This window comes from Ursus americanus, chromosome 12 (genome assembly GCF_024610735.1).
Source record: "Ursus americanus isolate L20-20 chromosome 12, mUrsAme1.1.p, whole genome shotgun sequence".
Lineage (NCBI taxonomy): Eukaryota > Metazoa > Chordata > Mammalia > Carnivora > Ursidae > Ursus > Ursus americanus.
Genome location: NC_142138.1, coordinates 57,515,461 through 57,531,453, shown reverse-complemented (window position 1 = coordinate 57,531,453; position 15,993 = coordinate 57,515,461). Strand labels below are relative to the sequence as shown.

The 15,993-nt window shown below is 47.9% G+C and overlaps 1 protein-coding gene across 4 annotated transcripts in view; it reads right to left on the bottom strand.

Moving 5' to 3' along the window:
• Nucleotides 1-4,222: 4,222 nt before the first annotated feature.
• ELAPOR1 (endosome-lysosome associated apoptosis and autophagy regulator 1) overlaps nt 4,223-15,993 on the bottom strand; it is a 65,170-nt gene continuing 53,399 nt past the window's right edge. The window contains exons 12-23 of one of the 4 annotated variants that reach the window (XM_087866149.1): nt 14,667-14,772; nt 14,258-14,395; nt 13,478-13,741; nt 11,547-11,720; nt 8,769-8,949; nt 8,368-8,464; nt 7,780-7,881; nt 6,530-6,656; nt 6,275-6,453; nt 5,613-5,778; nt 5,310-5,365; nt 4,223-4,539 (exon numbers count right to left, since the gene is read on the bottom strand). In XM_087866149.1, the coding sequence (XP_087722275.1) occupies nt 4,440-4,539; nt 5,310-5,365; nt 5,613-5,778; nt 6,275-6,453; nt 6,530-6,656; nt 7,780-7,881; nt 8,368-8,464; nt 8,769-8,949; nt 11,547-11,720; nt 13,478-13,741; nt 14,258-14,395; nt 14,667-14,772 (1,690 nt within the window). In that variant the 3' untranslated portion in view covers nt 4,223-4,439. The remainder of the gene's footprint in view (nt 4,540-5,309; nt 5,366-5,612; nt 5,779-6,274; nt 6,454-6,529; nt 6,657-7,779; nt 7,882-8,367; nt 8,465-8,768; nt 8,950-11,546; nt 11,721-13,477; nt 13,742-14,257; nt 14,396-14,666; nt 14,773-15,993) is intronic. The other 3 variants (XM_087866150.1, XM_045801600.2, XM_045801599.2) reach the window with 3 other exon arrangements.

The following is a 15,993-nucleotide window of genomic DNA, read 5'->3' as shown; positions in this document are numbered from 1 at the left end:
TCACACACACACACCAGTTTCTTTTTTTTTTTTAAGACTTTATTTTAATTTTTTAAGATTTTATTTATTTATTTGAGAGAAGGAGAGACAGAGCATGAGTGGGGGAGGAGACAGAGGGAGTGGGAGAAGCAGGCTCTCCTCCAAGCAAGGAATCCAATGCGGGACTCGATCCCAGGACCCTGAGCCAAAGGCAGATACTTAACCGACTGAGCCACCCAGGTGCCCTTAAGATTTTATTTTTAAGTAATCTCTACACTCAACATGGGGCTCAAACTCAAAACCCTAAGATCAAGAGCTGCATGCTGCATTTTCTGAGCCAGACAGGTGCCCCTCCCACAGTTTCAGGCTTGGTCATGTCTGTTGCTTGTTTGATGCATTGGGACACTACACAGTATATGGTTGAATTCATGTAAATTAACTGTGGTACTCCCATGTCAGTGTTTCTTCACTCTTGTGTCCCCAGTGGGTGAGCCAGGAAAAGTTTCACAGTGGGGTGATTTTTTTTTTTTAAGATTTTTTAAATGTTATTTGTCAGAGAGAGAGAGAGAGAGTGAGCAAAGCAGGGGGAGCAGCAGGCAGACGGGGAAGCAGGCTCCCTGATGAGCAAGGAGCCCAATGCAGGGCTTGATCCCAGGACCCTGGGATCATGACCTGAGCCGAAGGCACACATTTAACCAACTGAGCCACCCAGGCATCCCCACAGTGGGGTGATTTTGAAGGCTGGGTGGGTGTCAGGTGAAAAGGAAGGGGAGGGGAAAGGCAGAGGCACAGGCCGACGCAGGGAGGTGCAAAAGAGCTTGTGAGTAAGGGACAGTCAAAAGTTGTGTGAATAGTGGGGTGTCTGGCTGGCTCAGTAGAGCATGTGACTCTTGATCTCAGGGTTGTAAGTTCGAGCCCTACATTTGGTGTGGAGGTGACTTAAAAATAAAATCTATTTTTTTTTTTTTTTAGAAGTGTGGATAGAGTAGAAGCAATGTGGGCAGAGAGGGGCAGGTAGGCTTTAGGGACCTTACATGCCACAGTACTAACTCTGTTGGAGATGCAGTTTCTTCATCTATTACAATGGGGATAGTACCTGCCTCTACTCTGGACTTTATACTATAAGCTGGGGTGATATTTAAATACTTAACCATCAGTACAACCAAGTACAACTCAGTCTGAGGAAAACAACCAGCTGAGGGAAATCTTTTTGGGGGGTTAAATGCCCTCAGCTAGAGTGAAGGAAAGTACCAACACAGGAAAATCCAGCTAACCCTGGAAATGGTAAGTGCTGATGTCCTCTAGGATTTTGTCCACATCTCACTCCATACCCAAAGAAGCAAATTTTACTTGTCTTTGTAGATACATTGTTAGGTGGCAGGCTCAATGCCACCCGAGAGAAAACTAAACTGGAAAGGAAGGGAGGGGAGATGCTAAGTGTTTTATGTATTCTGTCTTTGATCCTCACCCAATTTGGGGAAGTAAGGCATCATTAGATGCATTTTATTACCGTGGAAGTAGGCTTTGGTTGTTGGCTGATTCCTTAACAGGTGGTGAGAGGCCTTCTAGCCTAGGTCTCTATTGCTGTGAAGCATGCTCTTGTCTCTGTCACTCTGGGGTTCCAGAATCCTCCTCACCTTCAGCTTAAGATTCAAGAATACTTCCATTTCTCACTCCCCCATCCAGCCACCCAACCTGCGTTCAAGAAAAACAACTTGAAACGTATGTTTTATTTCACAAAAGAAGAAAAGGGGGAAAATGTGACAAGCCATAGCCATCCCCTAACAAACTACAAACTCTTGGAATACAAAATAAAAAGGAAATCCAAGCAGTCTTCGTGGGACAAAAATTTGGTTTCACAAAGCTGAAAAAATCTGTTACAAAGTCTCTGTTGTATAAATATAGTCAGTCTTATCTTTAATGTAGAGTCAGACCAAAAAAAATTGTCTTGGCATAAGAAATCACCCGGTCCTTGAATATACCACAATATTCGTTTGTCTTCCCAGCCAAATCAGGTGATGCGATGAGATGATGAGAATTACTTGGGTCTTCCAGTGCTCGAGGTGACCAAATGGGATTTAAGTATTTTGTCTCCTGAGCCCACACTACCTCTCCCAGTAGCCTGTGCAAACCACTATAGCCTTAGTTTAAGAGCTAAAGACTTTTCCCATATAAAGCCTAATGTGTGTCTGTTCTAAAATTGAGTATGGTGATGCCTGCACAATTCTGTGAATATATTAAAATCCATTGAATTGTACATTTTCAATGAGCCAATTGTATGGTAGGTGAATTATATCTCAATAGGGCTGTTAAAAAATACCAAATATGTCTAAGCAACAGGCAAACCCCAATATCATAACTCAGGAGCTCCTGGCAAGTCACAGGGAAGATCTGTAGAAGTCAGTACACTAAGGGATAGATAAAGGGAGATGTTTAAAGCATTATGACCAAATCAGTGGAGTTTGAGGTTGCTCTGGGGGCATTCAGTTTCAAGATGTCAGAATAAAGAAGTCAACAGGGTAGATATTTTTTCCTACTGCTTCCAGAGTAGTCTGAGGACCTCATATGGCTCTTGTCACAAAAGAAAGTTATTCAGTGGGAAAGCAGGTGCTTTCTGGGTGTTGCTGAGGCTACAGAACTTTCGGCTGGATTCAGGAGCTAGGCGTCAGCATCCATCAGGAGAAATTCCAACGTCGCTACAGGGTCTGAGAGCCTGACTCCCACAAGAGGAGCACACCCTCCAACAAAGCTTCTAGATTTATTGAACCAAAGGGACTGCTGGCCTTCCGTGATGCTACTGTTAGAGCAGGGCCCGGTTCTCCCTGACCCTTTTATAGGCCACTGCCAGGGCAGCAATGCCTCATCAGATCAGCAGACCATTTTTTGGCAGACAAACCACTCTGAAATGCCATCCCCATTCTCTACCTACCCTCTGGGCACCAGGTGGCCATTCAAAAAAGGAGATAGGCACAACCAAGGGCGACTGGGCCCTTGACCAAGGGATGGTCATGCCAGCCTGACAGCAAGGGAGGGAGAACCACCAGGAGTAAGAAGAAAACAAGAATTTAAACTCTTGCACTGGTTTTGCCGTTGTAGTTACTTGAGGTCCATCAATTATACTGGGTGTCAAAGTGGAGAGAAGGGGGCGCGGAGGGCACTCACTTTACTCACCTTTCAGAAGGGATGCTGCCAGAAATTGGGACTAGAAGTCTTTTTGTGTTTTAGCACACATAAGAAATGAGAACAGGAAGAAGAGAAGGCTAGGGACTTGAAAGTGTGAGGTGTTCCGGTTCGCTAAACATCTTATTCAATTCCCCTCGTCTTTTCTCTGTGAAGACTGACCTGGTCCTCTGGCTGGGGTATGGGCTGGAGTTAATTCCGGTTTTGGCTGGCCTAGAAAATGTTTATTCTGTAGCTGGGCAGATGAGTTGAGCTTAGAAGCAGACATCTTGACCACCTCGGGTCCATCCCATTGTGGGCTGGACCCCCCCCAGCCCCCCATGGCCCCATTAAAACCTTGGCCTCCTCGTGGTCTTTCAAAATACCCCTTTCAAAGTAAGTTACTCCTGAGCCATAAAATATGGCTCAAGCCTCTACAAATGGGGCCCTCAAGGACATGAAATCTTCCTTGCTGGTAGAGTTTGTCATCTCTGTGGGTAAAAGCAAGCAGAGAAGAAAGCTAGAACACCTGTGTTTGGGGCTTACCTGGTTCTCTTTAGTGTCATAGGGAGATGGTGGGACGTTAAAAAAAAAATGGGGAGAACAGGTTCACTAGGGCTTTGGGCATTTTCTTGGTGCACTTTTTCATCCTGTGAGACTATTTATCACTGATTAAGAAAAAGGGAATAAAGTACCTAAACAACAAAACAAAAATTCCTTATTGCCTCTCTTTGTGCTTATTGAGCCTTTTCTTCCCCAGACTTCCTCACCTTGCCCTCAGCCTATCCGTGAAACTCAAGGCTCTCCTTATCCAGGAGAGAAGAATCCAGGCTACCATGACGATCCAGGAGGGAACACCAACACCCTCCTTACACAGCCTCCCTCCTGAAGACATCATGAGCTGAGGGCATATCATCAGGAAAACTCCCAGCTGCTTCTGCCCTTAAGTAAAAGGACAGAGGAAGTTGCTTCTATATTTGAGAAGAGAGAAATATTTTCCTTCCGGGCTATACGAATTACGAGCAGACGAAGCTATGGCTCTGGTGGCTGGACCATTCTGGGAAACAAGATGCAAGCAAGGGAGTGATATACAAACGAAGTGACGGTATATTTGACAGGTTCGAGGCAAGCAGAAAGGAGGGTTTGGGTACTCTATAAAAAAACCAAATATCTGAAATCCAAACTTCTTCTGATAAGGCCACAATGAAGAGATTTCCAGCAGGAAGCTGGCACCCAAATCGCCACAGGCTTGCAAGGTGATGCGCCCAGGGGAGGAGGCGGGGGAGGCAGGGCAGTGCCTCTCACAGGTCCATGTCTGGGCCTCCTGAGGATGTCTTCAGTGGCACGGAGTCAAATCCATCAGGAGTCCTCTGAAAGAGAGATGGTGACAGGAGCTGGCTGCTGCATGGGGGCAAGTTTGGGGAACAAAGGAGAGAAATGGAAAATAGGTGACAGAAGGAACCCTTAAGGAATTTCTGCTTCCAGTGGCTTTGTGGAAACAGACATAAGATACCCTCTATTCTTCTTGGTCCTTTCAGTCAGTGAGAGGATAAGAAAAATCTTTAAAACCCCCTGCTTTGCATCTTTGCTGACTTCTAAAAGCCCAGAAAGACTCAGAAGTCCCAGGGTAAATTGTTCTCCCGTTGATTAAACACACACACACACCCCGAGTCACCCTGACAGGTTAGCACAAAGGGAATGAGATCCAGCAATCTAAACACCTACCTGCCCTCCCCTCACCGTCCCTCCAGTCCTCTCCTCTCTGGTCACCACCCTCCCACCCACACCTGTGTGATGAACTGGTTCAGGGCAGCAGCGAGGTGTGGGTTCTGGCGGACTGGGGCTGCAGAGGGCTGTGGCCCTGGAGGCGTTGCTTGGATGCTCTCTGCTGGCCCCACACCCAGTGACAGCGTTGTCAGCATGGCATTTATGAGCTTCAAATTTGCTCACCCACCCACACATACAGAGCCAACTCTCCCAGCTCCACAGTGCTCAGTGGTGAGCAGCGTAGACTTAGCTATGACTCAGCCCCCACAGGACGGGGCCCAGACATCACGGGACAGCACCCTCCACTGGTCAAAGGAGAGCCTTGCTTCTATCAGACGTTGATCCTAGAGATCGCCTCTTCCCCACCCTCCAAAAAAAAAACAAAAAAGGGAAATGATTCTTACAACGTGGATGGTTCAATACTCCTTCTGGAAGTTAAAAGGCCCAAACAGTCCATCAACTGGAGTGCATGTTGGGAGAGAAGGAGCCTGGTCAAGAGCAGCCTTGGGCCCCATGGGAAACAGTAATGGTGTGGATATACAGAAGGCAGAAGCCAGGATTTTGAGGGTGGGGGGCTAGAACAGTAGGGAGGGTGGGGAGTTGAGTAGTGAGTGGTCCCTGAACAGTGTGGGACCATTCAATGTCCTAGGACTGGTGTCTTCTCCAGCCCTCCAGGCTGACCTCAGCACGCTGGCCAGCCTCCCTACCTTGGAGGTAAATGATTTGATCTTCCCGAAGAGTGACTTCTTGCTGGTAAAGATGAGGTCATCTTCCACGTCCTCGCCTTCCATGATGGCACAGCTGTCGGCTGCTGGCAGGTCGCAGTCCTTGAGGGTAGCATTCATCACCAGCTTGGAGTACTTGTACTCCAATCTATGACACAGGGGGATGGGAAAGATAAGACAACAAAATGTGGAATAAGGGAAGGGGGAGGGAGAGAGGCTGGGCTCTAAACAGGTAACCACAGGTAAGGAAACCAAAGCATAGCTAGGGAGTCTTGACTTCCAGTTCAGTGATCTTTTTCCCTTAAGGCTGGCTGTTTCTGTGTTCTCAAAGCTTACTAGAAATATGGAATCATAAAGTTATTATTTTAATTATTATTAAAAATAACAACAAATTAAGGATACTCTGCTTTTCCTTTGAGCATCTAACAGTCATTTATAGACTGCCGCATGGTACCGTCCCTGTTCAGGAGTCAGGATAGCCAAGGCATACACTGGATAAGTGGCTCAACAAGTCTCTGGCCAGAGTCACAGGGTCTGTGGTCAACTCCAGAGAAAAGCCTCATGGATTTAATTATCAGATGTTCTCCTCCCGGTTCAATGATCCAGCCCTGTCCATCCCCAAACTCCAATACCCCACCATGTACTTTTGATTCTTTTTCCAAAAGTAACAGGTCAAGACGGTGAGCAGGATGGCAGTACAGGTGCCTGCAGAGATGCCCACTTTCAGCCAGAAATCGATCGTTTTGCAGATGGTAACTCTCTGCTCAGGCAGGGAGATGCCACCCGCGCACAGCTTTGGTTCTCGCCACACATAAGTAGTCTTCTGTGGGGAGAAAAACAAGGAACTCAGAGATCACATTCCCTTCTCTCCTGGGACATCCCCACGCAGAGAGACCCACCTGGATCCCAGCCACGCAGCTGCTGACGATAGCGTGGTAGTCAGCAGGGGAGCAGAGCGGACAAGCAGCCAGGCTCTCCCACAGGAAGTGGAAATTACAGCCATCACAGGTCCCGTCGGAACATGCGCTAGCAAAGCAGGAAGGAGACTTGAGTGCTTACTCACTGTATGGTGGGAAGAGCTGGAGGGAGTCCCATCATCTCGTAGCTTGCCTGCTCCATCCCCTCTTTGCCAAACTCTTAGCCCCACCACGATCCTTCCAACTAGTCCTTAATACACATTTTGCTCTCCGATGTCCCTGATGACAAGAGGCCTTCCCAGCCTCCACTGGGTTCTCTACCCTCTGCCTGTTTGTTTCTGCTAGCATCAGATGAGAGCTAATGTCAGGTGTCTGAGCTGTAGCATGGCTGCCCCAGCCAACCCCTCAGGCTCCTGTTCTCCCCCATGGACCTGTGACATTTTGCAAAAGTCACTTTGATGCAGCTTCCAGGGTCGGGGGTGTTTCAGGAATGGACTTCAGGTTGTGGATCTCTGTTAGGTACTTTACTGCAATGTTTACTCCAGCAAGAACAGTGGTCTGACGTTTTGACACTATTGTTGAGTCAAAATACCCTGCTTTGCTCCCCATCTCCTGAGCAGCTGCTTTCTAGAAACAGCATACCCCAAACCATCTTCCTCAAGACACTGGTGCCCCTCAACATGTTGGGGTCATGTGAGGGGGGAAAAAGGAGGTGGGGGAAGGGGATTATAATCAAATTGGTTCCAGAATTCTTGACTTAGTGCCCTCAGCTATTAAACTGAGAATTGGGTCTTTTGGTGGCGGAGAGATTCCTGGGATTCCTTACACCGTTACTCTTCTAGTAATAGCAAGGACACACTGTAAGAAATCCGCAAGTCTCATGGTCTCATTGATTCCTCACGACCACCCCCTGAGAGAACTTATTACCCTCATTTTACAGAGAAGGAACAAGAGGCCCAGAGAAGATAGGACATGTATACATGACAACATAGCTAGTAAGTGGAGGGCATGAGTCCAGTAACCATTTGGCTGTGCCGCTGTCCCCGTAATGGTATGGGAATGTGAGAGTATCTTGGACTCTTCTTTCTGCCCCATTCTTGACATCAGAAGACTGAGAATTCAGAGTCCTGACTGGGTCCCCAGGAGCCCACTAATGGCTCTCAGACTGTTTTCTCTTTGGTTCTTGGGATGAAACAAATCCAAAGAAGGGAAAACTTGTTACACCCCTTTACCTCGGCAGCGACAGACTTCCAGGGGCGGGTTTCAGTGGGCTGCATCTGACACGGATGGTGGTTGATCTCCCAGAACTGCAGGACTGGGTCACGTCATTGGACCTGCAGAGAAAGCCAGCCCCCCGGGGGGTGGGGGAGGGGGAGAGAAGTCACTCCTCTGTTTCGCTGCAGAACCACTAGGTGAGTCAACATGGAACAGTTCCCTTGCTGGGGCAGTCAGGACTTGGGAGTGCACAGGCGTTGCTTTACACGCTGAGAGAGTGGGGGTCAGGGAGATCTGGTCAAGGGGAAAGGCACTGGTCCAGGAAAGGCTAGCATAGGCATAACACTGGAGTCTCCTAAGGCAGGAAGGGAAGTCGGCCACAGATAATCCCGTCTTTCTCCCTGCCTCTGGGGCACACCTGCCCCAATAATACCCCAGAAGCTGGGATCAGTGAACTCCCAGCCTGTAGCTGTCATTGCTGGGTGAATCTGCTAGACACATCGGACATGTCCTGGCTTGACAAGTAGGTGGCTGGAGAGAGGGGTGCACCAGAAATGGCGAAGGGGCTAGGTTTCCCTTGCATCGGCCTGGTCTCTCATCTTTACCTATAAAAGAAGATCACGTCCGGTATTCCCAAGGACTCCGGGTGGAAAAGTTCAGCTGGGGAGGTGATTCCATCCAGAGTCATATCTGTTGTCACCCCTGCCGAATTAGAGCTCCTAATTAGTTGTCACTAGTAGCATGAGCCAGCAACCACTTCAATTCTTTCAATACCTGTCAACATCCGACCTTCCTCCATCTCCTCACACCCCCGACTGGCTCATGAAAGGGCGAACCGAGGTTTGTCAGAGGCCCCAGGGGGCACTTGGCACCCCAGATGGAACAGAGAACAGAGGTCAAGAGGGTGGGCCCCTCATCTGGGGCCTTTTTACCTCCAAGCCCGGTAGCCTCACTCTCTCTTACACACATACACGCTCACACAGGCCGGAGCGGTGGGGTCACTCACCGATAAGTCGGTCGGCCAGGCTGACAGGCTGCGAGGACACTCCAGCCTTGTAGCCTGTCACCTCCGGGGGGATGATGACCGCCTGGCAGACGTAGGCTGTGATGGATTTGGAGAAACCCGACTCACCCTCAGGGATCCGCAGGTCAGTGACGTTGTCGGCACACACGGACATTTTCTTACCCTGCGTTGGGGGACGTCGGGAGGAAGGAGTGGGAAGGAGTGAACGGTCACAGAACTCCCAGAGCTGGGGAGGGCACAGTGTTTTCACATCTGAAATTTCAGCCTTCCGTGGTATGTTGCAGTGGAATGATTTCATCCCAGATCTAATGACAAGACACATTTTTTTTTTTTTAAGCTAAAAATAAGGCCGTGGTGTCCTAGTTTCTGGAACTCTGGCCCAGGGGTCGCAAGCCTTTTTGTTCTTGGAGTCACGTGGGAGCCTAATATGAGCGGGGTTGTGATGGTGGCAAAGGATTTGGAGCTCTAATCTACCAGCCCACCAGGTCAGGGTCTTCCTTATCCTGGCCAATTTTCTAGATAGATACTGAAATATAGAATGGATTCCCTGAAATTTCTGAACATCTGGCCTGGTTCACATTCCATCTGTGTCTCCTGTAGTGCTTGTCGTGGGAGCACCCTCCAGACAGAGATTCCCAGCAGTTAAAACAGACCCCACGACTAGCCTCTTCCCTGCCTTGAGACAGGACATCCTAGAAACAATCAGAACCTATTCCATTAAAAAAAAAAAAGTATCAAGAGAAGAAAGTTTGTGTTTATATAGAGAACATGACAAGAAATAAAATACTCTGTAAGCACCTTCACGGTAGAGAACTCTGAAAGATGGTAGGAATAAGACTCCTTCTTCCTGGAGATTTTGTAATAGAGGAACTATTGAGATATTATTCCTTCAAAAATGTTAAATTTATGGAATATCAGTATATAACTTGTTTGCCAGTATAAAATAATTTGTTCAATACTTTAAATTTAAGTGTATTAAACCCAAAGAATAAATACAAAAAACTAATTCAAAAAGATATGTGCACCCCAAGTTTACTGCAGCATTATTTACAATAGCCAAATTGTGGAAGCAGCCCAAGTGTCCATAGATAAATTAATGGATAAAGAAGATGTGGTGTACACACACACACACACACACACACACACACACACACACACACACTGGAATATTACGCGGCCATAAAAAAGAATGAAATTTTGCCATTTGCAACAACATGGATGGAATTAGAGGGTATAATGTTAAGTGAAATAAGCCAGTCAGAGAAAAACAAATGCCATTATGATTTCACTCATATGTGGAATTTAAGAAACAAAACAAACAAACAAAGGAAAAAAAAAAGAGAGAGAGAGAAGGGGGCAAACCAAGAAAGAGACTCTAAACTATAGAGAACAAGCCGGTGGTCACCGGAGGAGGGGGGGATGGGGGAAACAGGCGACGTATGGAAGTGCTGAGTCACTATATTGTACTCCGGAAACTAATGTAACAGTATGTTAACTGTGCTGGAAATAAAATTAAAAGCTTAATAAAATGTTTAAAACGGGAAGTGTACTAAGCCCTTATGATGTAGGATTTTCAATACTCTGAATTTTATGAAGTTATGTCAGTTGCTAACCCTGGGGATTCTTAGTTTATTTTTTAGGTTGTAAGAAATAAGGGACACGAGAACAGAAAGAGACCTTTACGTTATGGTAAAAACAAAGAGCTATTTTGTCGTCGAACTGACAGTCAGCAGTGTGACAGTACACAGGAAGCATTTCTGAAAAGAGTAAAGGAGCAAAGACCGAAAAAGGCAATCTCTCCAGATTCCCCATCTTCATCTCTCTCCCAACTCACTGAATGGAACTTTTGCTACATGGGTCTTGCTTTAATCAGTTTCAGTTTCTGAGTTATCACTAACTCACTTTGGAAGCTTCGTTTGAACTTCAAAGACTTGTAAAAGCAAGATCGAGACATGTATCTCTAATCTTCCATAGATTCGTCTATTTCTTGTTTTATTAAGATATAATTGCCGTAGAACATTGATTCCTTTATTTCTTGGCATGTTCTCTATATAAACACAGATCGACTTTTTTTTTGCACGCTCCAGAAGGTGTAGAGCCTATGCTGTGTTAGGGTCTCACTGCCACACAGGGTCGCAGACTGGAGGCGCAAGATGCCCTTTATTTTGTAACATTTGAAACCATCTCTCCGACTGCTAATCCTGGCTTGTTTGTAATTTGGTTAAGTGCAGTAGTGGTGTGATTACTCTTTACATTTCTGTCTTTGAATTCTGCATCCAACGTATTTACAGCCGCATGAAATGGCTAAAGGTAACATTCTTTCCACATCCTATAAACCCTTTCACACTACTTTTTAAAAAACTGTCAGCAAAGGTTCTTAGAGATGAACTACAAACAATTTTATCCAGCCTTTCGAAAACAAATGACAAGTGCCATGATTAGTGAAGACTGCTTTTAAAAGGGAAAAAAAAACCTCCTTTGGCATTGTTTTTATATATTCGTTTTGAAAGAATAAAAGTCAGGTAGGAGTAAATGAGTATCTTCTCTCCAACACCTTTATTTTCCTAAATGTTTATAAGCCAAATGATTTAATTTTAGAGGAAAAGGTCCTTAGGGAGAATAATCATCACTTAGAAACGCTGGAGCTTTCTCATTTGCCTGCTGCCTGGGTTTTTGGCTTTGCTCCTGTGTCCTGGTCTCTGGCTCTGCCCCACTGGTGGCCCCTTTCCATAGGACGCCATCGGCACTCACACAGCTTACCTGGTTTCCGCACAGACTGAGGGTAAAGTGATGGAAATACTTCAGCCCTTTGGAAGTGAAGCTGGGCCCTCCAGCCAGGGAGACGGTGTTTGCCAAAGCCAGGAAGTTGTAGTCCAAAACCCTGGTCGGGGTGCTGATGGAGAAGGTGCAGTCATTGTAGCACAGAGAGTGGATCTGAGGGGAAAGGGTCCGTCAGGCTGGCAGTTCAGGCGGGGCCTTAAGGGGACCACAGTGGAGAGTGGCAGCTAGTGTCCCCGGCCTGATCCAGCTCAGGAGTGAGGGAAGCAGATGCAAGGATTGGGTGAGCATTAGAATAAGGGACATGGGCCAGTGGGGGTTATGTAACATCCCACAGGTCACTTGTTAGCACATATGCTGTACAAACCCGACTCCACTATTTTTCAGTAAGGAAATCGGTCAGATTTTATAGCCTTGTCCCTATGCCTAGATGACGGAACTCTCTCAACACACAAGGTAGCCCCTTCTTGCTTTTAATCAGAAGACAAGGAGGGGCTAACCGGAAGAAGGTGTTCAGGATGGCAGAAGAGAAACTATAAGCCTTGCCCGCGCCCCATTTAAAAGTCACTGAAGGGGCGCCTGGGCGGCTCAGTTGGTTAAGCGTCTGCCTTCAGCTCAGGTCATGATCCCAGGGTCCTGGGATTGAGCCCCACATCGGGCTCCTTGCTCCGCGGGGAGCCTGCTTCTCCCTCTGCCCCTCCCCCTTGCTCGTGCTCTCTCTCTTTCTCAAATAAATAAATAAAATCTTTTTTAAAAAATGAAAAAAAGAGTCACTGAAGCCTGCCTCCTCTCTCCCAGGTTCTCTGCAGGACACTGAGCTTCGAAAGGGGATTTAGGGGGGCCTGGGTGGCTCGGTCGGTTAAGCGTCAGACTCTTGGTTTTGGCTCAGGTCTTGATCCCATGGGTCCTGGTCTCATGGGTCCTGATCTCATGGGTTGGGAGACGGAGAACTACATGGGGATCTGTGCTTAGCGGGATGTCTGCTTCTCTCTCTCTCTCCACCTCCCCCACCACCTTGCTCGCGCGCGCTCTCTCCCCCTCTCTCTGGCATAAATAAATAAATCCCTAGAACTGGGGGGATTTATATCCCATCGACCCCATCAACCCCCTGCTCCGTTTTAGGATCCGCATTCAGCAGCAGCCTTATGCGACCGTCATTCCCTCCCGTAGCAGCAGAGGGAGCCCCAGGGGAGGAAGTCTGCCGCAAAAGTCTAGGGTGCCCGGGAGAGGTTGGGCGGGGCGGGGTCAGAACTGTTGCATTTACCACACAGCTAAACAGCAGCATTTGCGGACTGTATAATAATGCCTCACAGACGTCTGTGTGGTGGTGTGGTTGTGATAGGTAAAATACAAGTTCATTTAAAAAGCATTAATGAATACCTAAGAGCTTTTCGTCATAGTACCTTCTTAGCTTCAGAAAGTACATGGGGCAACAGCACTGTTTTTCTACTTTAGAAAAAAACCTCTAGGGTAAAAGACAGCAATGCCAGTTAACTGGATGTCCCAGCGAAGGTGGGTTGCCTTCCCAAAGGAGAGGGGGCCAACTCCCATGACAATAGGCTGGATCGCAGTAGGCTGAATGTGAGCCCAAGCTCTTACTCCTTCCCTTTAGGTCCCTGCAGAGATGCCAAATAACCCGCTGGACCAGACGGTCACAGATCACCCTAACCCATCCCTTGAAGATGAGACGTGTCCATAACTGAGGCCTAGACCCTGAAAACCAACCTCTACAGCTAAGAACTTGCCCTCCACGGTCACAGCCTGGGCGGGTGTCCTCAAGGACTCTAACCAGGGAGTCAGCTACAGGGAATGCTTGGGTATCAGCCCCTCAAGAACCCCACCCAGGTCCTGGCACCCTCTGAGGTGGTCCATCCAGAGGGCCAAGGTTAGGATGCATGACACATTGCTGGCACCTTGTTGCTCTTGGTCCCTGGACCACAGGGCATGCAGGCCTGGATGCCATAAGGCTGGTGGGCCTTCAGGATTGTGTTAGGCGGGCAGGAGTGGCAGGTTCCTGAGTCCCGGTCGATGTAGTAGCCAGCAGGACAAGAGGTGCAGGAGGAGCCCACGTCAGAGGCTTCCAGGGCACAGGGACGGCAGTAGGAGGCCACCCCGTCCATGACGTTGGTGACATTGATGGAGTAGATTTTGGCGATGTCATTGGTGTACTTCCTGCCCTGGAAACAAGAGGAGACAGGGCAGAGGCCTGAGACGCCAGCAGCAATTGAGTTCTCTAGAAACAGCAAATGACTACTTAACCCTCTTCACCCTATAATACTTGAGAAAAATCGTAGAAGCACCCTATTCTTTTTACTCACTAAGAGTAGCTCTCTGTGAACCTTTTGTGTCACACTAACCCAAGACTGACCTATTCTAAATGTTGTATAAAAATATTAAGTGCCGTGGGAGAAATATGCAGTAGATACCATTATATGAAAAAAGCGGGTCTCTTCCTTGTAAGAGGAAAAAAAAAAAGGTATTTGAACTGAGAGTGTCATCTTCCTGGGAAGTCGTTTGGACAAGGCTGGATGCTTCCCAGGGGCTGGAATAGACAGTTCTGTGCTTGACTCCTTCAGATCCTTCTAACCCTGGGGTTCTGAACCTCACACTCATACTTAAGCTAACGCTGAGAATCATCCTGGCTCAGAGATCTCCCCTGGGAGCCAGGGGTCTGGAGAAGGGGAGGAGCTTACCGTCTCATGAAAAGTGGTCCTCTGGAAGGCCCAGGTGAAGCTCATGGTAGCATTCTCCTCAATGATATAGGTGTAGGACTGTTTGCCTTTGGAACCTTTCCATGTCTCCACGGGAGTGTTGGTCCTAGAATTCACACCCTGAACCCAAGACAGATAAGTGAAGAAGGCACAATGGCTGGGTGGCTGGTAGGGGACAGGGTTCCCACACTGCTGCCGTCCCAAGGGCCATCGCAGTCAGTCGGACCCATGTTAAACCGTAAAGTCCTTGATGGACAGTCTGGGCCCTTCCTCTGCGAAATTACTATGAACGGGGGTGTCAGTTGTGTTGATGCGCCAAAGGGGCAGAGGGGGGCCCACCCTCCCAATAATCCCTGGAAGCCCCATAGCAGACAAAGAAAGGGACACATACCACCATGAAGTAGAGCTCACAGTTCACAGAACAGATCGTCTCAAAGACAAACGTGATCCTGGCCACCTCTTTATTCTCTGTGTCTGCCATCACCGACTGTGGAGGTCTGTGGGCGGAAATTAAAAGTCAGTCCCAGAGACCAGGCAGTGCTTCCTGAAGAGCCCACACAGCAGCAACAGGTCTGCTGGGAGACAGGATTCAGTTCTGAGGATGTTGGAAAGAGCACAGATGAAGTCCAATTCTGCCACCTAGCTATGTGACCAAGTTGTAGCTTCCTCATCTGTGAAATGAAGGTGATAATGCCTTTCTTATTTACCTTCCATCCCTGTGGTGAGCTCCAAGGGCACAACAGATGGAGGAGTGCCTTGGAAAATGCTCTACAAGCTCACTAGCAGAGTGGGGTCCTCAGACCAGCAGCATTGCCCTCCCCCACTTTTCATGAGCTTATTAGAGGCACGGAACCTCAGGCCCCTCCCCGAACCCACGGAATCAGAATCTGCGAGTGAGCATGATTCCCAGGTGATGCGTAAGAACGTCAAGGTTCGAGAAGCTCCACCGTCATAAGACGTGAATTACCTACGTTCACTTAGCAGCTCACTCTCGGGGGTGGGGGGAGCTTTGCTTGGGTCGAATGAGCAGATATTTCAATTTGTCATCTCTTCAGCCAAGCTCTCAGGCTGGTCCTTCTTTTGGGAAAGAGAGAGCCATGCCCAAGAGGGCAGGTGGGGGAGGGGTGGTGAGTGGGGGAGGTGAGGAAGCACTTTACTATGGCAGTCGGCTTTGCCAATTGAAACATCCTTTTGGGAACGTTATCCCCTCAAAAGCCTAAAAAATTTGCTCACCTTGCAAATGGGATATAATTGCTCATCTCTGATTGGTGTAAACTAAGAGAAGGGAAATTAATACCTTTCGAGCAACTACCTTGGGCTGAGCACTGTGCCAGCAGTGCAAAGGAGGGGGCTTGAAGAAGGTAATGAAGAAGCCAGACTGGCAATAGGGAAACCCATTCAGTGGTCCCCCTCATCTTGAAAGCACCTTCGGGCAGAAGAATTCACTTTGGCTTTGGAAATCCATTTATGGCTTTTCTTTTGTCTTTGGCCATTTGCCTGTACCCTAAGGACCACCAGTCCCAGCTCCTATCTACACAGTTAAGCTAACCACTGGGCCAGAAAAATCATCTCAATTTGAGTTAGTCCAAAGTCACAGACTGTCAATCCTCCTTGTTTTACCAGTGAGGAGCCTGAAGCCCACAGGAACATGGTGACTTTCCCAAGTTCACAAAGCCAGTAAGTGGCAAAGTCCAAGTGCCCGTCTTCAGTCCAGTATT